This window comes from Callorhinus ursinus, unplaced genomic scaffold (genome assembly GCF_003265705.2).
Source record: "Callorhinus ursinus isolate GAN/ISIS: 27379988/994484 unplaced genomic scaffold, GSC_fseal_2.0 scaffold48, whole genome shotgun sequence".
In the NCBI taxonomy this organism is placed as follows: Eukaryota; Metazoa; Chordata; class Mammalia; order Carnivora; family Otariidae; genus Callorhinus; species Callorhinus ursinus.
The window spans coordinates 8,212,776-8,240,327 of NW_027397110.1; the positions used below are offsets into that span (position 1 = coordinate 8,212,776).

The 27,552-nt window shown below is 38.5% G+C and overlaps 1 protein-coding gene across 7 annotated transcripts in view; it reads right to left on the bottom strand.

Annotated features, from left to right (window-relative positions):
- The window catches only part of TNRC6B (trinucleotide repeat containing adaptor 6B), a 257,455-nt gene that overhangs the window by 150,097 nt on the left and 79,806 nt on the right, over positions 1-27,552 (bottom strand). For all 7 annotated transcript variants that reach the window (XM_073882718.1, XM_073882716.1, XM_025881479.2 and 4 more), the window contains one exon: positions 13,935-14,002. In XM_073882718.1, the coding sequence (XP_073738819.1) occupies positions 13,935-14,002 (68 nt within the window). The remainder of the gene's footprint in view (positions 1-13,934; positions 14,003-27,552) is intronic.

Genomic DNA, 27,552 nt, shown 5'->3' on the forward strand with positions numbered 1-27,552 from the left:
TGGATATGTATGTATGTACATATAAATGGATGAACAGTACGAACCTAAGTACTTACAGGGTGCAAAAGAAGACAACACTTAAAAACCTCTAATTGGAAGAAGATAAAACATGTACACAGGATAGTCAACAAGAAAGTGTAAGATAAATTGTTAACTGTATGGTTCTAGCCTAAGAGACACAGGAGTTAAAAAACAGAGGCACTACAGACCCGTGGAACTGGACTTCAAAGGAAGGACACAACCAGAAGGGTCAAAACAGATGCTCAGTGTGAAGCTAAGGAAGCTGAAGCTGCAAGACCCCTCATTTTCATGGGGCTCTCCCAAAGCCCTAGGAGGGGTTCTGGCCCAAATGATCTCTCTCTCTGCTTTTTTCTGTTGCAATGCGTTTTTTCTTTTTCTTCTTTTTTTAATTGTGGTAAAATACATCTATCATAAAATTTACCATCTTAGCCAGTTGTACAGTTCAATAGTGTTAAGTATATTCACGTTGTTGTGAAACAGATCTTCAGATCTCTAGAGATATTTTATCTTGCAAATCTGAAATTCTATGCCCATTAAACAAATTCCCTTTTCCTTCCGCCGGTCCCTGATAACCACTATTTTATTTTCTATTTATATAAATTTGACTACTTTAGATACATCATTTAAGTGGAATCATCCAGTGCTTGTCTTTTTGTGACTAGCTTATTTCACTTAACATAATATTCTCAAGGTTCATCCACACTGTAGTATGTGACAGGATTTCTTTTTTTTTTAAGATTTTATTATTTATTCATGAGAGACAGAGAGAGAGAGAGAGAGAGAGGCAGAGGGAGAAGCAGGCTCCCAAGGAGCAAGAAGCTCGATACGGGACTCGATCCCAGGACTCCGGGATCATGACCTGAGCCGAAGGCAGACGCTTAACCATCTGAACCACCCAGGCGCCCAGGATTTCCTTCTTTTTCATGGCTTGTACTCCACAGTATGTATATACCACCTTTTGTTTATCCATTCATCCACCGATGGACCCTTGGGTTGCTTCTGCCTCCTGGCTACTGTGATGAGTGCTTCTTTGAAGATGTGTATGCAAACAGTTTAATTCTTTTGGATACATACCCAGAAGGGGGATTGCTGGATCATGTGATAGTTCTATTTTTAATTTTTTGAGGAATCTCCATACTGTCTTCCATAGCAGTTATGTCATTTTATAATCCCACCAACACCATGCAAAGGTTTCAATTTCTCCACATCTTTGCCAACACTTGTTATTTTCTGGTTTTGGTGTTTTTGTTTTGGGTTTTGTTTTTTGGGGGTTTTGTTTTTGTTTTGATAGTAGTTATCCTAATGTATGCAAAGTAGGATTTCGTTATGGTTTTGATTTACATTTCTTTGATGATTAGTGATGATGAGTGTCTTTTCATATGCTTACTGGCCATTTATATATCCTTGGAGAAATGTCTATTCAAGCCCTTTGCCCATTTTTTAACCAGGTTATTTGATTTTTTGTTGTTGAGTTGTAGTTCTCTACATATTCTGGATATTAACCCCTTAGCAGATATAAGACTTGCAGATATTTTCTCCCATTTGTAGGTTGCCTTTTCACTATATGGATTGTGTCTTTTGATGCACAAAATTTTAAAAATTTGATGTAGTCTCATTTGTCTATTTTTGCTATACTTTTGGTGTCACATCAAGAAATCCCTGCCAAGTCCAATGTCATGAAGCTTTTTCCTCTGTTTTCTTCAAAGAGTTTTATAGTTTTAGGTTTTAAAGCTTAGGTCTTTAATAATTCATTTGGAGTTAATTTTTGTTTTTGGTATGAGACAAGGGGCCATCCTCATTCTTTTCCAAGTGGGTAGCCAGTGTCCCAACACCATTTGTTGAAAAGACTCTCTCTTTCATTCCCCACTGAATGGTCTTGGCACCCTTGTCAAAGATCACTTGACCTTATATGTGAGTGCTTATTTCTGGCTTTCTCTTCCATTCCATTCGTCTATTTGCCTGTCATTATGCCAGTATCACACTGTTTTGATTACTGTAACTTTGTAATATATTTTGAAATTAGGAAGTGTGACTACTCTTTGTTCTAAATGACTGATTATTTTTATAAAGTGTGCAAAGACAAGGTATTTTCATCACTCTTAACCCATATTGTTTTTTTTTAAGATTTTATTTATTTATTTGAGAGAGAGAGAATGAGAGATAGAGAGCATGAGAGGGAAGAGGGTCAGAGGGAGAAGCAGACTCCCCGCTGAGCAGAGAGCCCGATGTGGGACTGGATCCCAGGACTCCAGGATCATGACCTGAGCCGAAGGCAGTCGCTCAACCAACTGAGCCACCCAGGCGCCCCTTAACCCATATTGTTAAAACCACAGCCTCTTTCCATCTTAACTTTCCTCATCATGATTCCCCCTGTCAGTAGAGTTAGAGTGGCTGCAGGCATTTTAGGAATCCGTAAAAAGAAAGTTAAATTGGTGATATATTCATTTTGAGATTAGTGGAATATATTCATGTGGTTCTCAGTCATGTCTGTATGGTCTAGTTATTGTTAACCATCCTTGTATACAAAGATGTGACTGGGCCAACTTACTCTGCATTATGACAGAAATGTGCAGGGCCAGATCATATCATGATGTAAATGTGTCAATTCAAAGAGTATTTCAAAGTAGCCAGTATACAAGAAAAAAATGAAGCCTTGCAATATAAAGGATACTTGATAGAGATTTTCCCAAAGTTGATAACAATCTTAAAAATTTATATAATTTTACTCATAACAAGTTGTGAGGCTGAAAGGAACTTTGCTAATCTGTCAATATGAAAAACCATATTCTGGTCAGCCATGCTATAATACATAATGAATTACTTTTCTATTCTCTCTTTAGAAAATATCACAGAATTGTTATAATATGAAAGGGCAACAAAGACTATACAGCCAAAAAATGTAGAGAAAAAAGTTTCATAGTGATGTGTTAAGCAGTCAATACAAATATTATTGCTATTTTTCTGAATTTTGTATTTGTCAACTTCTTCAACGTTGCCATTTTTGTGATTTCTTTCCTCATTGTAAATAAATGTTCACTTCTGTACAACTTGTATTTGAAATTAATGCTCTTAAAGAGCATTCCCACGAAACCTAGATTCATTCCTGGTTAGAAAGAAGGGTCTCTTCGCCTGAATAAAGGCATATAGTGGGGAAGGAAATGAGACGTGCATGGAAGGCCCTATGGAGAGTGTGCATGGAAGGCCTTATGGAGAGCCACTGGATGGGTGCAGAAAGATCCTTTAATTAATTAATTAGCTAATTAATTAGGTTTTTTTAAAATAAACTCTATGCCCAATATGGGGCTTGGACTCATGACCCCAAGATCAAGAGTCACATGCTCTAACCAACTGAGCCGGCAGGCTCCCCAAGATCCTTAATTTTTTTTTAAGATTTTATTTATTCATTTGAGACACAGAGATACAGAGAGAGAGACAGCATGAGCAGGGGGAGAAGCAGAGGGAGAGGGAGAAGTAGGCTCCCCGCTGAGCCAGGAGCTCAACGCGGGGCTCGATCCCAGGACCCCGGGATCTTGACCTGAGCCGAAGGCAGATGCTCAACCATCTGAGCCACCCAGGCACGCCAAGATCCTTTAAACAATAGAAAAAATATTCATAGGTAGGCTAAAGGCCACTTAATGGAGGCCCCCAGAAGCAAAGAAAAAGTTCAGACTTGGATAGAAAGGCATCTTCTGCTAAATAAACAATAATCAACAAATGGCTTATAGGTAGAGATGCTTAAAGAATAGTGATAAAATCAGGTCTGTTGGAATATACTTAAGAAAGCATTGACTATAAAGTCAAACATGATAAGTTATCAATTCACTTCCCTTCTGCTAATAAAAAAATAAAATATTCTAGGGTTAGGATTTTTAATAACTCCACCCCAGATTTTCAAAGTGAGTGTAGAACAGGGATTCTTAGCACACAGACATCTTCATTCATTCAATATAGTACATTTATTGACATTTTCTATGTGCCATTGGCAGTGACCAAGCTGACAAAGGTCTCTGTCCTTGCACAGCTGAAGATCTAGCAAAAAGCCTTAACCTGCCTGCCCTGGTGTGCATCCTCTCTACCACGCTCTTCACCTCTCCTTCAGCCCGAACTTCAGGGCACAGACATTCCCAGCTGAAAGGGAAACCCAGGCCAAGTAAGTGCTCAGGGCAGAGCTTGTCTTCACACCCTCTAGTGATCATAACATTTTGGGGAAATAAACACTAGTTTCTCTTCATGACACCCCTGGAGATTCTTGCAGCTGAACTTGTAGTTCTTTACCTATAATCGCTATTTCAAACATTTCAAAACATTTTATAACTGCATGATAATAATAATATCTCCAAAAAAGAAGCCTTAAAACACCAATTTCAAGGAACCAGACAAATACATCTTGCCTTTCAAGTAATGTTTTTCCATAAAGGCAGTTATTTTGCCCATAAGCAAAATACAAGCTAAATTATTAAGATTATTATAAAATTAACTGCAGTTTTCTAAGAACTGCATGATCTACCCTATTCATTGTTGGTTAAAGACACCACTCGAACCTGTAAGTAGAAGCAACCCACATTTTCAACTATGAAACACATAGCTCCTGAAGTTACTCTTATTGTAATTAATCCATGGCCAGACATCCAAGAAAAACCTCATGAAATAGAATTCAGATCTTATTATGTATAATTCTGAGACTCTTGGGAAAAAAAAGATGTTTTCAGAGAATTAATTTTTTTCAGTCACTTCAATGCAAATTACAAAATTTATTAGCAACGGACAGTTTCCCAAGGACCTAATACAAAATGTTTATGGTTATCCTAAAATTCCAGCAGCAAAAATTCCATAAGCATAACTATCATCTATTGAACCTCTTTGTGGCATTTTCAAAATACCAATTAACTTGAAAACAAAACTCATTTCCTTTCTCTTAAAAACAATCTAAGAAGATTATATATAAATCCAACTATTCTTCTGATGTCCAGCTTACTGCTGTGTAATAATGATTGAGTTTACACAGAGTTCAGTTTGGTACTTCTTAGTAAGTTTATTTCAACATGTACTTATTTTAATGGTTCAAAGAAAAAAAAACTGGTGAAAAACTGATGGTAGAACACAGAAAATGTTAACATAAAAACATCTCTTTCCTATGGCCAAATACAAAGTTTGTGTTTTGAAGATAATTATGTATAAGTGACTTGGAAATACTTTTTTTTCCCTTTGTGTGCGTGTGTGTGTGTATTTAGGAAATACTATAGAGCTGCCCCCATTTTTTTAAACAAGCACCCAAAGGAATGGCTGTGAAAGAACTTAGTGTTAAATTCGGTGGTTAAATATGAAACAAGGAAAGAATCCTTAGTGTAGAGACTGAGGAAGAATAAGCTTTTCTTTTTTTTAAGATTTTATTTATTTATTTGACAGAGAGAGAGACAGTGAGAGCAGGAACACAAGCAGGGGGAGTGGGAGAGGGAGAAGCAGGCTTCCCACCGAGCAGGGAGCCTGATGTGGGCTCGATCCCAGGACCCTGGGATCATGACCTGAGACAAAGGCAGATGCTTAACAGTCGACTGAGCCACCCAGGCGCCCCCGGGGAAGAATAAACTTTTACAAAAGTTGCACTGCAGTATAAGATGAATCTGAGGAAGACAGAGCTGTAAGTTAATGAGTTAGAGTACGAACAGAAATAAAGATAAGGTAAAGACAAGTTGTTAGAATTAATGAATTATTTATTATTAATGCATAATTAATAATTCAGAAAAATTAAAAGGGCATTTTATATTTAGACATTTAAGTTGGGAAGAATGTAATTAGTAAGAAGAGAATTTAATCAGGACATCGGAATTAAGACATTTAAAAAATAACACCTCAAGCACGAAGCCATATTACACCACACTAGCATATAAAGAGCGATGTTGACGCCATAAATTACATTCTTCTCTCCAAATCAATATAAAACTATCTTCAACACTTTGATTTCCATATGGGTCTCCCATGCAAGCTCTGAATAGATTCCCCCTTAAAAAAGGGAAATCAAAGATGGCACCCCAAGGGTGTTGAAATACAAGAACTGATATAATAAATTCTACCAACAATCTTAAAAAGGGGATACTTTCTATGTAACACATTATGAGATTTTTAAAAATTTTAATATGTATGCTTTATTTAATACAACATATATAAAAGATTATCATTTCAACATAAAATCAATGTAAGTTATTAATTTTACATTGTTTTTTGGGGTACTAAGTCTTTGAAATCCAGGCTGCATTTCGCATTTAAAGTACATTTAGGGACACCTGGGTGGCTCAGTTGTTAAGGATCTGTCTTTGGCTCAGGTCATGATCCCAGGGTCCTGGGATCGAGCCCCGCATTGGGCTCGCTGCTCGGCAGGAAGCTTGCTTCTCCCTCTCCCACTTCCCCCGCTTGTGTACCCTCTCTCTCTGTGTCTCTCTGTCATATAAATAATAAAATCTTAAAAAAAAAAATTAAGTACATTTAAATTTGGTTGCTAAGTTTTTTTTTACTGTGGTAAAAACACATAAAATTAAATTTACCATCTTAACCATTTTTAAGTGTAAAGCTCAGTAGTGTTTAAGTACATTCTCATTGTTTTGCAACAGATCTCTAGAACTTTTTCATCTTGTAAAACTGAAACTCTATACCCATTGAACACTGATTCCCTCCTCCCTCCCCAGAGCCCTTGGCAATCTTCACTTTTCCACTTTCTGCTTTTATGATTTTTAACATCAGATACTTCATGTGAGTGGAATCATACAGCATTTGTCCTTTTGTGACTCGCCTATTTTGCTTAGCATAACGCCCTTCACGTTCATCTAGATTGTAGCATATGACAGGATTTCCTTATTTTTAAGGCTTCATAATATTCCATTGTGTGTATATACATTTTCTTTATCCACTCATCTGTCAATGGACATTTAAGATGCTCCACCCCTTGGCTGTTATGAATAATGCTGCAGTGAACATGGGTGTGCAAATATGTCTTTGAGATCCCACTTTGAGAGATCTGTTGTTGTTGTTTTGTTTTTCTAAAGATTTCATTTATTTATCTGACAGAGAGAGACACAGCGAGAGAGGGAACACAAGTAGGGGGAGTGGGAGAGGGAGAAGCAGGCTTCCCTCTGAGCAGGGAGCGCCAGGGCTCGATCCCAGGACCCTGGGCAGACGCTTAACGACTGAGCCACCCAGGCGCCCCGAGAGATTTATTTTTAATGCTGAATTTTCATAAAATGAACCAAAAGATTCAAGAAAATTCAATTAACAAAGATTTACTAGAAAAACTGAATCACTCTCGTACGTTAAAGGCAAATATCTTTTGAGAATATGAGTTAGTTTAAGCATGGAGATTTAAAGCTTAGACTTGTTTGTAAATTAAATTTTAAAAAAGAAATTAAAAAGAAGCCAAACTCATTAATACAGTTGACCCTTGAATAACACAGGTTTGAACTGTGTAGGTCCACTTAAATGCAGATTTTTTTCAGTAAGTACAACACAGTGCTGTAAATGTACTTTCTCTTCCTTATGATTTTAAAACCTTTTTTCTCTAACTTATTTTATTGTAAGAATATAGCACAGAATATATATAACATACAAAATAGGTGTCAACAGTTTATGTTATCAGTAAGGTTTCCAGTCAGTAGTAGGCTATTAGTAGTTAAGTTTTGGGGGAATCAAGAGTTAAATGTAGATTTTTGACTGTGGGGGGATCGGTGCCCCTAACTCTTATGTTGTACACCAAAACTGGTATTTGGCTGCAAATAATTTACAACAAATAATCTGCCTACAAACATCTAGACCATCACTTGTCTCATAAATAAAACCAAATCAAGAGCCTGTCTTGGGTGGAAACATTTTATATAATATGAGCTTTCAATAAGCATAGTCAAATCTATGAGCAACTATCTACTTATGCTGCTTTTTGAAAAGCTGTTATAGTTTTATATTTACCCCTGTGTTGAACACATTATGTGATTAATGCTGTGTGTTTAATGTAGTAATTATATGGCAATAAACTTAGCTTGTTTGATTTGTTACAGTAGCTCGTAAAGTAAATATCCTCAGAAAAATGATTATATTAGATATACTAATAGTTCATAAACTTCATTAAAAAGCAACAATATTGAAACAATATATATACAGTGTTTAAAGCTATACACTCTACCAAATCTTATTCACATATACATCAGAATTCAGTACAACATCTAAATATTAACAGTTTAGCACCGATATTTCTCAATATCAAAAGTCAATTATTTTTTGAGGGTTTTCTATATGCATAGCTACCCTAACCTGCCTGTTTATAGAACTTAGTTCCACTGAAATAAACATCACAGAAATAAAATAATTTTTTCAAAGCTTCTAGCACTTATGGTAAAAATGTTAAATGATGAAGCAAGGAAAGTGGCATATATCAGCTAATAAAAATAATTTTAGTCCTAATCCTTACAAGAATTTGCTCTATGACCCTGACGTTCTATTATCCCTGTGTTCCATCTGCCTCCATAAATGAAGTAGGCTATTCATACGAACTGAGATCATTGAATGAGAGCCGTTTTGGAAATCACTTTGGAAAAAAATTTAGGTCTCTGCCTCACATCATACACAGAAATGAGTACCAGGTTCAGTGAAGATGTAAAGGTAAAGGGGCGCCTCGGTGGCTCAGCTGGTTAAGCATCTGCCTCCGGCTCAGGTCATGATCCTGGGGTCCTAGGATCAAGCCCTGCATTGGGCTCCCTGCTCAGTGGGGAGTCTGCCTCTACCTCTGCCTCTGCCCCATCTCTCTCCCCCACCCCCGCTCATGCACATGCTCTCTCTGAAATAAATAAAATCTTAAAAACAATTTTTTTTAAAGATGTAAAGGTAAAAAATAAAGCAGGAAAACTAAGGTATTTTATTACATTAGGGTAGGGACAACTTCTCTCAGCAAGCACAAAATATAGAAGCTATAAAGGCTGATTTTACCACATAAAAATGTTTTAAGTTTATTAGTATGAAAGATATCCCAATGCTAAAAGATAAAGATAAGGAGAAGATATTTAAAATATCTCAAAAGACAAAGGTTAATATTTATATTTTATAAAGGGCTTCTACAAAGCTATCAAAACAAACAATCCAATAGAAAAATGGGAATAATATGCAAATAAGTGATACATAAAACTTAAAAATCTATGGCTAATAAACTAACAAAAGATATTCCATCTCATTAGTAGGCAGAAAAGTGCAAATTAAAAACAATAAAATATTAGGGGTGCTTGGCTAGCTCAGTGAGTGAACACATGACTTTTGATCTTGGGATTGTGAGTTCAAGCCCCATGTTCGGTGCAGAGATTACTTTAATAAAACAACAACAGGGGTGCCTGGGCAGCTCAGTCAGTTAAGCAGCTGCCTTCGGCTCAGGTCATGATCCCAGGGTCCTAAGATCGAGCCCCACATCGGGCTCCCTGCTCGGCAGGAAACCTGCTTCCCCCTCTCCCTCTGTCTGCTGCTCTGCCTACTTGTGCTCTCTCTCTATCTCTGTTAAATAAATAAACAATCTTTTTTTTTATAAATAAATAATCTTAAATAAATACATAAATAAAACAACGCACACACAATAAATTATTAGAGCGGCAAAAATTTAAGGATAAATAATTTTATTGTCACCAAAGGCGAGGAGAAATGGGCATTCTCATACACTGTTGATGGAAGGCATCCTGGGTATAACTTCTTTAGAAGGCAGTTTGCTAGCAGCTACCTCCATGAAAAAAAAAAAACCCAACCAAACAAACAAAAAACCATCCCATGAACCAAGAGCTTCATCTCTAGAAATTTATTCTACAGAAATATATCTGTGAATAAAGATATAAGAATAAGGATATTCAATAAATTATTTGTAATAATCATAGAAGTAGAGACCACTGAAATATCTACTATCTAGAAGAATGATTATAGTCCATCCATTCAACAGAATGTCATGCAGATGTTTAAGAGAATGAAATAGGCTATGAAAGATGCCAAATTAAAAAAGCAAGTGATAGAAGAATTATACTGGGAAAAAAAACCTCTATTTAGTTGTTTTAAGATATACAGAAAATGGGGCCCCTGGGTGGCTCAGTCGTTAAGCGTCTGCCTTCAGCTCAGGTCATGCTCCCGGGGTCCTGGGATCAAGTCCCACATCGGGCTCCCTGTTCCGCGGGAAGCCTACTTCTCCCTCTCCCACTCCCCCTGCTTGTGTTCCCTCTCCCGCTGTGTCTCTGTCAAATAAATAAATAAAAAATCTTCAAAAAAAAAAAGATATACAGAAAATGGGGTGCCTGGCTGGCTCAGATGGTAGAGTGTGCAACTCTTGATCTCAGGGTTTTGAGTTCCAGCCCCACATTGGGTGTGGAGCCTACTTAATTAAAAAAAAAAAATATATATATATATATAAAATAAAACAAAATATAGAGAAAGTGTTTACAAAGATTAGGAGGGGAAGAAGGGTAAAAGAAGAGTCTCATTTTTATTTCTCTTTCTATATATACCATTTGAATGTTTTATGACAAGCATGTACAGTTGCCCCTTGAACAACATGGGGGTTGGGGTGCTGACTCCCCCACACAGTTAAAAATCTGCAAATTATTTCTGACTCCCCCAAAACTTAACTATGAATAGCCTACTGTTGATTGAAAACTTTACTGATGGGGCGCCTGGGTGGCTCAGTTGGTTAAGCGACTGCCTTTGGCTCAGGTCATGATCCTGGAGTCCCGGGATCAAGTCCCGCGTCAGGCTCCTTGCTCAGCGGGGAGTCTGCTTCTCCCTCTGACCCTATCCCCTCATATGCTCTCTCCCTCATTCTCTCTCTCAAATAAATAAATAAAATCTTTAAAAAAAAAGAAAACCTTACTGATACCATAAATAGTCAATTAATACCTATTTTGTATGTGGTATGAATTATATTATATGATTATATAGTTTATTCAGATTATACAGCTATAAGAACTGTATTCTTACAATAAATATGCTAGAGAAAAGAAAATGTTTTATTGATTGATTTTTAAAGATTTCATTTATTTATTTGACACAGAGAGAGCGAGAGAGCACAAGCAGGGGGAGTGGCAGATGGAGAGGGAGAGGCAGGTTCCTCGCTGAGCAGGGAGCCTGATGCGGGGCTCACTCCCAGGACCTGGGGTTCATGACCTGAGCTGAAGGCAGACGCTTAACCAATTGAACCACCCAGGTGCCCCGAAAATGTTTTATTTTTTGTTTTGTTTCGAGTTTTTATTTAAATTTTAGTTAGTTAACATGTATAGTGTAGGGGCACTTGGGTGGCTCAATCAGTTAAGTTTCCATCTCCTGATCTCAGGGTTGTGAGTTCAAGCCCCGCATTGGGCTCCATGCTGTGTGTGGAGCCTACTTAAAAAAAACAAAAACAAACAAACAAAAACCAAAGTGTAATATGGGTTTCAAGAATAGAATTTAATGAAGAAAATGTTTTAAAATCATAAGAAAAAGAAAGTACATTTTCAGCACTGTCCCATATTTGTCTGGCTCAGGCAGAAAAGTGTGCAACTCTTGATCTTGGGGTTGTAAGTTCGAGCCCTATGTTGGGTGTAGAGATTACTAAAAATAAATAAACTTAAAAAAATGACATGTATAAATGGACTTGCTCATTTCAAAATTGTGTAGTTCAAGAGCCAACTGTGTTATTTTTATCATTAAAAAAATTAAAGAATAAGTGGGAATTTCACAAGTCATTTGGCAATGTGTACACTTCTAGGATCTAGAATGTAGTATTCAGTTCCTAGATCCTACTAACCAGATTCAATCATCCTCTGCCAACTACAGTTCTGAGATACCAAAATAATAATAATAATAGTAATAATGATAATGATGATGATCATTATGTTTTTATTTTTGTTGCCTCAACCAAAAGGACACATTGCCTTTGCTCCCCACTCCCACAGAAGAGGTAGACAGGTCTATGGGAGGAGCATCTAGTGAGAAGAGTCATTTCTGCTTTACCATTTCAATATATGACAGCAGACCAGGCTCAGGAAGAAAAACAATACAAAACCAGAAACAAAACAAAACAAAACAGGATTCATCTGTGAAAAGGCAGTATGAGACTCATGAAAACAAAACAAGTTAAGGACACAACACAAGTCCACAGGGCTATCTGAAGCTCTCTAAAAGAACACTATTTGTATAACACAAAACTTGTGGGAGAATCTGCCCCAGTGATGCCTTCTGAATACCTAAAGAGGCTGATACAGGATAGGGGTTACTGGAGCAGGTTTTTAAAGATAAAGACTGGTTTGCTTGGGAAATGGATACCCTCTGGAGAACAGAACTTTCATCTGTGCTTTAAAAATAGGTTTAATGTCATTTTCATTGCTTCCCCCAATTCCCTCTTATCCATGAGACTTTGATCTTAACACTGGCATGGTTTTGCTAACCACAGTACTTTTTGGGAACACAGCTCCGAAGGCTGGCAAAGGATTTGTGTTCAGGAGATAGTATAAAACACTTTAATGTCAGAAAGATCCAGGTTCAAATCCTAACTTACATTTCAAGCTGCATTCCCATGGACAAGTTACCTACCACAATCTCTTGAGTAAAATGGAACACTGTCATGAATGGAAATAACACTCACAGCATCTAAGCAAAGTACCTTGTGCACAGAAAACCCTCATCAAATGGGAGCTATAATTCTTATATTATAAGACCTTTGCCCAGAGTGTGAGGTTGGGGGAGTGGGCAAGAGGATGGGGAGAAATACCTGAACTGTTTCTGTAATTCCACTGGGACTCGATGTTTGGCATTCTACTTTGCTAAAGATGAAATGATTCCATGAGCCCATGTAGAATATAAGTGCGTTTGACAGAATACAGCAAAGTTACGATTTATACTGTAAGCTATTTTTAAAACTGCCTGGTTAGCAAATTAAACCAGCTGTGAAAATATCCTGGTTTCCATTCACAACAAATACAAGACAAACATTCTCCTTTAATGAACCTGGCCTTGTGGCAGCACAGCGTATTCTGCATAATTCATTCCTAAGGGTTATGGAGACATCATTTTCATAAGACAGACCAAAAATAAACTATTTTCTAGGGAAAAAAAAAAGATGAGAGAGAGGAGTTTCTTTCTACAGATTTTCAGTAAATTCCACGAATTCTGTCCCATTTAGCTTAGGAGGCTACTGTCTGAATAAAAGAAGTTATGTCAATACTTCAGGCCAGCCTTTACTATGCCTCCTTTAAAATGGCATATGAAACACCAGTCTTCTCTGCAACACAGTTTTTCAAGTTCTATGGCAAAGGGAGGAGAAAAATCTGCTCATGGTCACCAAAAAGCTACTCCGAGGACTCCCAATTTCAGACTTAAAACTGATCACTCTTTAAGAAGTCAGGGGAGAGATCCTGAATTATTTAGAATGTTGGCTAAGTTATATTATTTATGATTCCTGTTCCTTTAGGGAAACAAATTGTTATTTAAACAGAAAACAGAAGTATAAATAACTAAATGAAATAGAATTTCAAGAAGTACTATTCAAATAAATTCACACTTGGAATGCAGGGAAACAATCTATTCACTTAGTGCCTTTCATAAAGACATAGCTCAGAAAAGGATATACCATCTTAAACCTTCTCTGGAAATCAACCAGACTGAATTAGTTCAATTTGGAACATCCTGAGCCTTAAAGCCTTTGCTAAAGTGTAACATAAATTTTGATTAGCCAAGTCTGAAAAACTACAAAGCCAACTTTCTTGTCCCTCCAGTTAGTCTATCTATAAACAGAAGCAATGCATTAACAGCCACCAAAGCAACTGGTGAGTTCCACAATGTGCCCAACGTATACATCCTCTGCAAACATGCTCTCAGCATGTTTAACCAAAGTACTTCTGAAGATCTGTAATAGGACCCTTTTTAAATAAACTGTGACTCACTGTTTGCTTTCTTCACCAGGAGGTGGAGTCTTGCCATGCCCTTCCATTACAAAATCCTCCTGTTCCACCTGCAAAGGCAAGCACCACAGGTCAGCAGTAGTCGGTAACTAAGATGAAACTCATTCAAAGTTCCAGGGCCTGCCCTGTGCAGAACCACATGGCCACTGCACGCTACTGCCTGGTCCAGAAGCCTGGGCCAGTGCCTTTCAATCTCCAGGTTTGCTCAAGGCATCTCTCCTTGACTGACTAGATTTGTGGAACAGAAAAGGAAGCATGTTGACTTGCAACTCACATACTTGTAACAAAAAATTAACATCCAGAATATAATAAAGAGGTGCTATTAATCAATAAGAAAAAAACAATGTACCAGAATATTTTACAAAATAACCAAGTAGGAATTTTACTGAGGAGGATGCACAAATGAAAAGATATTCAATCTCATGTCAACCAGGAAAATGCAAATTAAAACCACAAAGAGATACCATTTCACAAATACCAGGTTAGCTAAAATTAAAAAATTGGGCAATACCAAGTGTTGGGAAGGATACGGAGTAATAGCAATGCTCATCTACTCCTGGTGGGAAGAAAAATTGGTACAACTACTTTTCAAAAAGTTTACCACTATCTGGTACATTTGACTATGTATTTACTGTACAAACTAGTGGTTGCACTTATAGATAAATACTCTAGAGAAACTTTTACACATACATAAAAATATTTTTGTAGAATTATTTTTAACAGGAAAAAAACCCAGAACGAACATCCATCAATAGTAAAATAAATAAATATACTATGGTGTTTTCAGATGACAGAACACTATACTATATGAAAACGAATGAACTATAGCTACACACCGCAACCTAGGTGAGTTACAAAAACACAATACTGGGTGAAAAAGCAAATCACAAAAGAACACACACACAGTATAATTTCATTATATAATGTTCAAATATACACATTTTAAAACTGCATATATGCGCATGTATATAGACGTGTATGTGCGTATATATAGTTTTTATTTTTTAAAGATTTTACTTATTTGTGAGAGAGAGAAAGCACAAGACAGGGGAGAGTCAGGGGAAAAGCAGACTCCCCGTTGAGCAGGGAGCCCGATGTGGGATTCGACCCTGGGACTCCAGGATCATGACCTGAGCCGAAAGTAGTCGCTCAACCAACTGAGCCTGGCGTCCCTTTATATAGTTTTAAAAAACTATTTTATTATTATTTTTAAAGATTTTATTTATTTATTTGACAGAGAAAGTGAGAGAGCACAAGCAGGGGGAGCAGGAGAAGGAGAGGGAGAAGCAGGCTCCCCGCTGAGCAGGGAACCTGATGCAGGGCTTGATCCCAGGACCCTGGGATCATGACCCAAGCTGAAGGCAGATGCTTAACCACCTAAGCCACCCAGGCGCCCCTAAAAACTATTTTTAAAAAATAAATGACATACAAAATTTAGGCTAGTGATTGTCTTAGGCAGGGGCATATGCAGGGTCCTGGGGTATGCCTGTGGTCTACTTCTTGGCCTGTGTAGTAGGTATATGGGTGTTTGCTTTATAATTATTCTTTTAACTATGTATTTCTTTCTTTTATATATGTATGGTTTATTTCTCAATACAAATATCAAAGGGGAAAAAAAGCATTTTACTATTCCAAATGGTTTATTGATCTGGAAGATCAGTGACAGAGACAGAGCTACCTCCATAAATGGAGATTGTCTATGAGTCCTATGAAAACTCTCCCAAAAGGCGTAACTTAAAAAAAATCAAACGGATGTATTCAAGGAAGGAGATAGGACTATTCCCAATTTAGAAAAATAGTTATAGGACCTAATAATCTGGAAGACAGACAACAGTAACATAGACACACACACCACAATGAAACCAAAGAAAACACATGGCTTTCCAATTGTCTTCTCCAGTCTTCATTTCTCAAGAATGCTAGAGAAGATGGGACAATATTAAGAGGCTAAGTTTCAAAAAGGACAGAAAAGTAAAGAGGTGTTCGTAATTTCCATTGAAGAAACTGGAGGAAGCATACACAAGAATAATTAAAGACACACACTGTGCATACTGTAAAATTCAAACCAGGTTTTGACTTTATTCTTAGGAAATTCCTGACTCTGCAGCCTATGGGACTTAGCCAAGGAGAGGGAGGATTCTCCCATCCTAAGTTTACACTTAGGATATAAAAACTCTAGAAGAAAAAAACAGGATTGCAGAGGAAAACTTATGAGGAGCCAGAGATGACCAGGCTGTGTTACAGGAGTGTATACGTTATGTTTTTAAAAATTACTGTGTTGTGCATTTTATACACTTAACTATATAAATGTTATGCCTTAATTAGGAAAAGCAGGTAACAAACTGTTTAAATTTGTTAAGCTTCTTGCAAACTCAAGCATCAATCATTTTCTTAAAGACAAGAATGACTATTCTCTCATTTATATGTTATAGAAATTTCTTGATCCTTCATCTTTAAAAATTCTCTCCAATTAAAGAGCTCTAAAAAAAAAAAAAGAGCTCTAAATTGTGTACCTTGGCCTCTGCTTAGTAGTTGCTTTTTTTAAAAAAAGGCTTATCTATAATCATTTTCTAATTAAATACAATAATAATGAGAAGGTCGAAGAACCCACCGCTTTGACAATCTCCTCCATGTGTGCTCCCAATCTTTAACTCCAGCCCCCATGTTATGCATACTAGTCTTCTTCACTTGGATGGCCCAATAAGTTCCAAAATGAAACATCATTGTTGTCCTCAAATTTCTTCTCCTTTATTATATCCCCTATCTCTGCAAATGGTACCATCATTCACTAAGATCCTCAAACAGGAAATCTATACAGGTATTCCCCACTTTCTGAAAGTCTGTGTTATACCACTTCACTTCTACAGAAGACCTATGTTAATACCTAGTTTTGTGAACCAAAAAAAAAAAAAAAATCTGAAGAGGATTTTTGCTTTTTTACAAAAAAAGGCAAAAAGCAAAGTAGCATTCAGTGTTGGTTTTGCAGCCAGCCGTTATAGAGGCATGTGAACCCTGAGCAGCGAGAGGGGCACCACCAAGCTCCTTCCCTGGGACTACACTCAGCATCTCAGCATCCAGATGCCAGGGCTTGGAACTTTGTGAGCATCTGTGCTTTATCTTGAGTTATTTTGAGCATCCGTTAGCAAGATGTGTCCTAAAGCATCAGAAAAGCCTAGGAGAGGTTATTCTCTGGGTTTGGGAATACGCCAAGATTTTTCCATATAAAGAAATGGTCATTGTTTCTTGGTTTTATGAAACATTTGGACTTACAAAAGATTTCATAGGAAAGCTCTACCTTCAGATAGCAGGGGAAACTTGTCATCACACAAGAATCTAAGGTTCCCTCCTTAACCCCACATCCTACTAATCACCAAGTATTACGGCTTTTACCTCTTCAATAGCTCTCATATCCATCACCCCTTCTTTATTCTCTTTAACTGCCATAGTTAAAAGCCAGCTTCTCTAATTCTCACTACTACATAAGCTTCTCATTGGTCTTTGTGCTTCTGGGTCCCATCTCATTTTAATACATCCTCCAAACCACTTCCATCAAGTGGGCTTTGTAAATGCAAATCTTATTGCATCGTTCTCCTTGAAATTCTTCAGTGGTGCTCCATCACCTAACTCTGAGGGATAAAAATTCAGTTCGTTTGTCCAAACAATCTTTTCATCTGCCTCTGCCTCACCCACTCTGAACCCCTGGTGGGGCATACAATTCCTTAATCCCTGTACATTTACATGTACTGTTTGCTCTTGCCTAGAAGCCCTGGCCTTCTGCCCACATACAGTTCAAATTCCTCCTCATTCCTTTAAGTGCCAATTCAAATGCCTTTCCCCAGAAGACACCATCTCCTGCAGCAGGGTTCACAACTTTTCTCAGTCTCCATCACATTAGAGGGCAATAAAAACAGTCCAGAAAGATCACTGCTCCTTATTGCCACTTCCTGTTTTTCTCACTTTCCACTTCCAGTCCCTTCCCATCCTTCTTTCTTTTCTACAGATTTCATGAACACTTTTGGACTTGATTTGATGATCTCCACCACTCCTCCCCCTTGACTTCATTTGCAGGAGTTTCAAGATTTTTTTTTTTTAAAGTAGGCTCCATGCCCAGTGTGGATCTCCATTCGGGGCTTAAACTCAACCCTGAGATCAAGACCTGAGCTGAGATCAAGAGTTGGAAGCTTAACTGACTGAGCCACCAGGTGCCCCTCAAGATTTTTATATATAAAATTTATACCATGTCTTCACCTTTCTCCCACTACCATTCATTCATTCAACAAACATTTACTCAGCACATATTATACACTAGGTGCTGGGCTGAGATAAAGGTGAAGAAGATAGTCGTGCCCTCAAAAAGCTTGCAGATTATTGAGAAAGACAAACAAAAACCAGTTACCAGCATTGTATGGTGACAGATGGTAGCTACACTTGTGGTGAGCATAATTTCATAACCATAACAGCATAATGTACAGACCTGTAGGATCACCTGAAACTAATGTAATGCTGTGTGCTGACTCTACTCCAATTAAAAAAAGACAAAACTCATGACCATACAGTGGGAGAAAGCAATGCAAGGATATGGGAAGGGCGCTTGACACAGCATGAAGGAGTCAGACACACTAAACCAACCCTACGCAGGCGACTTTCCTCCTTCCTGATTCAGCTAGGGAACGGGCAGGACCCAAGCTGCTCCACACCAAGGTCCCTCAATTCTGAAATATGATTCAGGCCACAAGCTCCTCTTGCACTCCCTCCCTCCGTCTGAACCCGGGAAGAGTCACTCTAACTTCTAGTTCTGCTGTTTGTCTTCAGTGTCTATTTAGAGGCTCCCCTGACAAGCATATCAGTGATTTTTTTCCTTAGTGCCCTAGATTTGCTCAACACCGACTTGTTTTTAGGATATCTCTGCCCTACCAATCCCTTAACTTTTTCTCCTCTGCTCCGGGAATACAGAGCATAGCTGGAGAAAGTTACAAAACTGGTTCCCTTTCAACCTTACGCCAATTAACTTCCACTCAGGGCTCACATGTCAGCACCTGGCCTGGAAGGCCCTTCTTCATCCTGTCTTTCTGGTGAACTTCTGTTCAGCCTTCAAAGACTGGTTCAATCGTTATTTTTTCTAGGAGGCATTTCTGACAACTAGCACTTCCTCCTGGGAACTTCCCAAGGTGCTCCTTCCCACTTACCCTGCAAGGCCCAACAAGCAGCTGTGATCCTTTGTTCACCCATTTAGTGTCTGCTGGTGAGTCTTGGAGAGAAACAATGTAATCTTTGTGCATCCCAGAATCTAACACAACCCTTCTTGTTGGTCATTCATTCAGCATACCTTCCAAATGCCTTCTGTGTGCTAAGCACTGGGTTGAAAAACTGAATGAATGTCTGACCTACATCACATTCTTCACTCATTGATTCTGTACCTTCTCCACTCTCCTCCAAGATTCCAAACCCATCCATTAGGCATCCTCCCTAGTCTGGCCTTTCTGAAGATTATCCTGAAAGCCTATCTCAAACAATGCCCTTGGTTTCTTCTTGTCGGGATTATGCAGATGAATCTGCATCTTCACCCATTTTCCCCCATTCTACTGCTCTGCCAGGCTCCCCTCACCACTTGTATTCTAACTGTATGACCTACACCATACCATCTCCTCTAGGACCTTACTGTCTAAGGAAATCTTTCTTCCTTTCCAGTAAATCCATCCCCTCAACTGACAAATACTTTATAATCTCTTCTATTCTGAAAAATTATTTTTGGCTTTGTGATACCCTCCAAATATCCTCCTGTTTTTACCCTTTCTTTTACTATCCAAATTATTAAGAGATTAAACTATACTCAATTACTTCCATGTTCTCATCACTGATCTGGTAAAACACTGGTTGACTAATTGTTATTGAAGTAACAGATATATGATTTTATTTTTTTAAAGATTTTATTTGAGGGGGGGAGCATGGGAGGAGGGGCAGAGAGAGAGAGAGAGAAGCAGACTCCCCACTGAGCAGGGAGGCCAACTCAGGGCTTGATCCCAGGACCCTGAGATCATGACCTGAGCAGAAGGCAGACAACCGACAGAGCCACCCAGGTGCCCCTATATGATTTTAAAAGTCAAATAATACCACCAGGCTTATAAACAAAAAATAGCACTCTCTTCTGCTGCCCCGCCCTTGGACCTCTCCTTCCCCATTCTCCCAATTTAAGTCACCACATTTGTTCAAATATTCAGCGCTAATAGTGCTGTTACTAAGTGAATAATAGATATAGCTGAATCATACGGAATAGTATAATTAAATTTACTTTTCTTGTACAATTTTTTGTTTTCCCTGGAACTAACAATTTCTACTTTCTCTTCTTATACTTTCTTTCAATTTGGGGGGGTAGTATTTATTATGTATTTTTCACTAATTCATCCTCAAACTCTCCAAAAGAGCTGTAAATCTCCTCCTAATAAATTCAAACACTTCAGGTTATCTATCAATTTCATTCCAGTCTTGGAGACATTCCTCAGGGGTTTTCTCCTGTTCCAGTCTAGATTGTTTGCACTCTAGGCCACTCAAGAGCTGACACTTTGCCAAGGATGTCTCTTCCCCTTCATCTCTGAAATTCCTGGCTGTCTCTCCTACCTTGGAGCATCTGTTCCCCAGATTCTTTGTCTTCCTCTTTTATGGTTTACTCCCTGGTTTAGGTGGAGCATATATTCCAGTGATTTCCTGATAAAAGGTATATGGGAAGTAAATTTTTTGAGATCTTGCATGACTAAAATGTCCTTATTTTATCCATATATATAACTGATTTTTTTTTTACCCACATAGATAATCGAATCAGAAGTTCAAGTTAGTAAACTTTTTTCCCTCCACAATTTTGAAGTGATGCTGCAGTGTCTTCTAGTTCCCAGAGTTGTGATACAGAAATTTCACAAGAATTCTAAATTCTAATGTTTTGGATATAACCTCTTTCTTCTCCAGAAACTTTTAGGGTCTTTTATTTCTCCTCTGTGTTCCACAAATGCAAACCCACTAAGTATTTTTTTTTTTTTTAATTGAGCTTCTGGGTAGGTACTTGCAATCTAGAAACTCAGGCTCTTCAGGTTTAGGACAGTTTCTCTACTTATTTTGATAATTTTATCCCCTCCAGGAATTCCTTATTCAGTGTTGAATTTTCGGCATTAATCCATAAATTTTCTTCTTTTCTCTCCACTTGTACCTCTCTTTTTCTTTCACTTTCTGGAGATTCTTTCACCTTCACCTTCCATACTTCTAATTTTTAAAAGAATTTCTGTTATTGTAACTTAATTTTTGAAAGCTCTTTCTTGTTCTCTGAATACTCTTTTTTAATAGTCCTGTTCTTATTCCATGATTATACCATCTTTTATCTCTGAAAATATTATAGATCTTTTTCTTTGGGTAAATACTTAGTACTTAGCAGTGTATATCAGTTTGCTAGGGATGCCATGACAAAGTACCATAGCGCGTGTGCTTTCGGTAACAGCAATTTATTGTCTCACACAGACCTGGAAGCTAGAAGTGGGACATGAAAAAGGGCACTGGTTCCTTCGGAGGGCTGTGAGGGAAGGATTTGTTCCAGGCCTCTCCCCTTGGCTTACAGATGGCTACCTGCTCCCTATATTACCGTGTTTCCTCCAAGTTCCTCTTTTATATTTGCTTTGGTAACTATCCTCCAGTCATAGGTTTTTATCAGATGTCTGGTCATTTTTGGTTATCTACTGATATTTAAGAGGTAAGTCGGAAAGAACTTGGGAGTGCTCTTTGTATGTGGCGAAGGGAGGGAAGGTTGCTTGCCCTGTGGTTGGCTTCCTGGATATCAGGAGGGGACCTGGCCATTTCACTGGGAGAACTGTCAGGTGTCTGCTTCTATATATTCCTTTTTTACCCCTTGGGCTGTTCAGTTACCCAGAGAGGTACCCTTTAATTCTCAGCCCAACTGATGTAAGTCTGGTTTCCAGTGTTCTGGGACTGAATTTGGGAAGACAGCTGGCACAGTCTCACATCATTGACTTAGACTGAATCTTTCTGCTTTGAGTTAGATACCTTCCCTCCACCTTGAGCGTTGCATGGTACGAGAGGGACAGCTATCCATCTGTGGATGTGCAGGGCAGGATACCTGGGCTTTGCTCCTTGTAAATTCTTCAGCCAACACCGCTGTTGTCAGTGTCACTCCAAAAGCTTTCTGGCTTCCAAAATTTTGTTGGCATTTCTTATCTGTTTCATCTCCTCTTCCATTCACTTTATTTCTCTGGTGGATTTACGCTTGCTGAAATCATTTATGCTTGCTAAACTAATTTCAGTCGAGTTTTAGAAGGGAGCGGAGACTAATAACTAGGTTTAATTCACCATGTCCAGATCTACTCTTAAAACTCTTTTGTCTCTTCTTTTTCCCCCTCTATCAAAACTGCTCTATTTGGGATGCTTTGGTGGCTCCGTCTGTTAAGTGTCTGACTCTTGATTTTGGCTCAGGTCATAATATCAGGGTCGTGAGATGGAGCCCCATGTCAGGTTCTGTGCTGGGTGTGGAGCCTGCTTAGGATTCTCTTTCTCCCTCTGCCCCTCTCCCACCTCTCTCTCTAAAAACAAACAAACAAAAAACTGCTCTATTTAATGCCACCAATAAATATTTGCTGGTTGCCTCCTTCTTTAAAAAATTATTTGAAGGGCACCTGGGTGGCTCAGTGAGTTAAGCGTCTGCCTTTGGCTCAGGTCATGATCCCAGGGTCCTGGGATTGAGCCCTTCCATTGGGCTCCTGCTTAGCGGGGAGTCTGCTTTCCCCTCTCCCTCTGCCTCCTGCTTGCGCTCTCTCTTGCTATGTCTCTCTCTCAAATAAATAAAATCTTTAAAAAAATAAATAAAAATAATTATTTGAAAATTTAACAGTTTTATGAGGTATAACTGACATATATAAAATTGCATATATTTAGAGTATTCTATTTGATAAATTCCAACATATGTATATACCCATGAAACTGTCATCACAATCAAGAAAATGAACATTTTTACCACTCCTAAAAGTTTCATTATGCACTTCCTTAAATTTAAAAAATGAGCAATTGTCCCCTCCTGTTCTCCCTCCCTGGGCAACCACTAATGTGGTTTGTCGTTATAGATTACTTTGCATTTTCTAGAGTATATATACATGGAATCACACAGGACATACTCTTTTTTTGATCTAGCTCCTTTTGATTAGCATAATTACTTTGAAATTCATCCATAGTTTCATGTATCAGTAGTTCATTTCCCTTTTACAGCTGAGTACTATTCCACTGCATAGAATCTACTAGAATTAGTTTTCCAGTCATCTGTTGATGGATGGCTGTGCTGTTTCCAGATTTGGGCTATAACAAAAAGCTGCTATAAACATTCATTTGGAAGTTTTTGTATGGATGTATGCTTTCTTTTTCTTTGGGTAAATACTTAGTACTTAGCAGGGTATATCAGTTTGCTAGGGATGCCACGACAAATTACCACAGCTTGTGTGCTTTCGGTAACAGTAACTTATTGTCTCACACAGACCTGTAAGCTAGAAGTGGGACATGAAGGACACTGGTTCCTTCAGAGGGCTGTGAGGGAAGGATTTTTTCCAGGCCTCTCCCCTTGGCTTGCAGATGGCAGCCTTCATGTTCACATGGCATTCTCCCTCTGTTTGTGTCTCTATGTGTAAATTTCCCCTTTTTATTTTTTTAAAGATTTTTCCACTTATTTGAGAGAGAGAGAGAGAGAATTCAGAAGTGGGGGGTAGGGGAAGAGGGAGAGGGAAATGCAGACTCCCAGCTGAGCAAGGAGCCCAATGCGGGGCTTGATTCCAGGACCCTGAGATCATGACCTGAGCCCAAGGCAGGCGCCTAACTGACTGAGCCACCCACATGCCCCTAAATTTCCCCCTTTAAAAAAGACACTAGTTGGGGCACCTGGGTGGCTTAGCTGGTTAAGTGTCTGCCTTGGGCTCAAGTCATGATCTCAGGGTCCTGGGACTGAGCCCCACGTCAGGCTCCCCTGCTCAGCTGGGAGTCTGCTTCTCCCTCTCCCTCTGCCCCTCCCCCTGCTTGTGCTCTCTCTCTCTCAAATAAAGAAATAAAATCTTAAAAAAAAAAAAAGACACCAGTCACACTGTATTATGGCCCACCCTAATGACTTATTTTAATTTGATTACCTCTGCAAAGACCCTAACTCCAAACAAGGTCACATTCTCAAGTAATGGGGGTTAAGACTTCCAACATATGAATTTGGGGGCAAGGGCTGGACAGGGAAAATTCAGCCTCTAACAGTGGAATAGTTGGATCATATGGTAGCTATATGTTTAACTTTTTAAGAAAAAGTCTCTGTTTTCCAAAGTGGCTGCAGCATTTTATCTCCCTACCAGCAGTGTATGAGGGTTCCAGTTCTTCGTATCTCACCAACACTTGGTATGGTAAGTCTTTTTAACTTTACCCATTCTGTGACTTTAATTACATTGACATTGAACATCTTTTCATGAGCTTTTTGCCATCCATTCTCTGGTAAAGTGCTGTTTAAATTTTTGACCATTCTTTTAAGCAGATTTCTCTCTCTTTCTTTTTTTTTTAAGTAAGCTCTATGCCCAATGTGGGGCTTCAACTCACAACCCCAAGATCAAGAGCTGCATGCTCTACCAACTGAGTCAGCCAGGCACCCCTAAATATCTTTATTGAGATATAATTTACATACCATAAGGCTTACCTGTTGAAAGTATACAATTCAATGGCTTTTAATATATTTACAGAATTGTGCAATTATCACCACAATCCAATTCTAGAACATTTCTATCATCTCAAAAAGGAAATTTGTACTTATTGCCAGTCACTCCCCATTTTGTCCTCCCTTCACCCTCCTTTCCAGCACCAGATAATGGCTAATCTACTTCTGTCTCTACAGATTTGCCTATTCTGGACATTTCATGTATAAGTGAAGTCATACAATATGTGCTGTTTTGTGTCTGTCTGCTTTCCCTGAGCATAATGTTTTCAAATTTCATCCTTGTTGCAGCACATATCAGTACTTCATTCTCTTTTATTGCTGAATACTATCCAGTTATACAGATATACCCTTTTGTTTATCTAAAGCATCAGCTGAGGGACATTTGGATTATTTCCACTTTTTTGTTATTATGATAATGCTGTTATAAACACTTGTGTACAAATTTCTGTGTGGACACATGCTTTCATTTCCCTTGGGTGAATACCCAGGAGTGGAACTGCTGGGTCATGTGATAAACTCTATGTTCAACTTTTTGAAGGACTACCAAACTGTTGCTCAAAGCAGCTGCACCATTTTCCATTTCCACTAGCAGTGTCCAAGGGTTCTAATTTTTCCACATCCTCACCCACACTTGTTACTATCTGTCCCTTTGATAGCAGCCATCCCAGCAGGTATGAAGTGGTGTGTCACTGTGGTTTTGGTTTGTAGTTCCCTAATGAGTAATGATGTTGAGCATTTCTTCAGGGGCTTACTTGGCCATTTGAATATCTTCTTTGAATAAATGTCTTCCAATTCTTTGCTCATTTTTTGAATAGTTTTTTTTTCCCTATTATAGAGCTTTGAGAGTTTTTAATAGATTCTAGATACAAGTCCTTATTCAGGTAGATGCTTTTCATGTATTTTCTCCCAGTCTGTGGCTATCTTTTCATTCTCATTAACAGCATCTTTCAAAGAGCAGAAGTTCTTAATTTTGATGTAGTTCAATTTATCAATTTTTATTTATTTTAAAAAGATTTTATTTATTTTTAAAGCTTTATTTTAGAGAGAGAGAGAGAGAAACTTCAGTAGACCCCATGCTGAGTGCAGAGCCCGACATGGGGCTGGATCCCATGATACTGAAAGTACGACCTGAGCTGACCAAGAGTTGGATGCTTAACTGACTAGGCCACCCAGGGGCTCCCAAAATATTTTTAAGTTATCTCTACACCCAATGTGGGGCTCAAATCTACAACCCTGAGATCAAGAGTCACACACTGTATGACTGAGCCAGACAGGAGCCCCAGAAATTTATCAATTTTTAAAATTCAATGGTTGTGCTTTTGCTGTGGTATCTAAGAAATCTTTGCCTAACCACAGATTTTCTCTTACATTTTCTACTAGAAGCATTATAGTTCTGGGCGCCTGGGTGGCTCAGTCGGTTGAGCGGCTGCCTTCGGCTCAGGTCATGATCCTGGAGTCCCGGGATCGAGTCCCGCATCGGGCTCCCTGCTCGGCGGGGAGTCTGCTTCTCCTTCTCACCCTCCTCCCTCTCATGCTCTCTGTCTCTCATTCTCTCTCTCAAATAAATAAATAAAATCTTAAAAAAAAAAAGAAGCATTATAGTTCTATGTTTAACATTTAGATCTAAGGTCCATTTTCAGTTAATTTTTTTTAAAAGATATTATTTATTTATTTGACAGAGACAGACACAGTGAGAGAGGGAACACAAGCAGGGGGAGTGGGAGAAAGAGAAGCAGGCTTCCTGTGGAGCAGGGAGCCCAATGTGGGGCTCGATTCCAGAAACCTGGGATCATGACCTGAGATGAAGGCAGACGTTTAATGACCGAGCCACCCAGGTGACCCCATTTCCAGTTAATTTTTATATATGAGGTCTAAATCTATGTTCATTTTTTTTTGCATATGGATATCCAATTGCTCTAACACCATTTGTTGAAAAAATATCCTTTCTCCACTGAATTGCCTCCACAAAATTGCTTTTTTCAAATTTCAAATTTCAAAATTGCTTTTTCAATATGGACCCATTTGTCCATATATGTGTGGGTCTGAATCTCTCTTCTATTCCACTGGCCTAATTTGTCTTTTTCCCAATACCACAAGGTCTTGATTATTGTAGCTTTATAAAAAGTTCTGAAATCATGTAGTATTAGCACTCCAACTCTGTTCTACTCAAAAGCTGTTTTGATTATTGTTATAAGTTAAATAGTGTCCCCTCACCCCCCCAAAATGATGTTGGAGTCCTAACCTCCAATACTTCAGAATGTGACCTTATTTAAGATGGGGTCTTTACAGAGGTAATCACAAAGTTATTAGAGCAGGCTCTAATCCAATATGACTGGTGTCCTTTTATAAAAAGCGGGAAATTTGGACACAAAAGACAAAGACAGAAATGCACGCAGGAAAAATGCCACAGGAAGACTGGGTTATGCTGCAATAAGGCAAGAAGCTAGACACCAGAAGCTAGGAGAGAGGCCTGGAAAAGACCCTCCCCTAGTCCCTTCACACGGAACAAGGCCCTGCCAACACCCTCATCTTGGACTTCTGGTCTCCAGAGCTGTGAGACAATACATTTCTGTTGTTTAAGCAACTCAGTTTGTGGTACTTTGTTAGAGCAGCCCTAGCAAACTAATACAGCTGTTCTATGTCCTGTGCATTTCCATATGGATATATAAGTCAGCTTTTTTACTTCTACAAAAAAAAGTCTGCTAAGATTTTGATAGAGATTGAACTGACTCTATAGATCAATTTGGGGAGAAGCAACACCTAAACAATATTGAATCTTCTGACCCATAAACAGGTGTATTTCTCCATTTATTTAGGTTGACTTTATTTTCTCTTGGCAATGTTTTGTGGTTTTCAGCGTATGTACAATGCTGAATAGAAAGG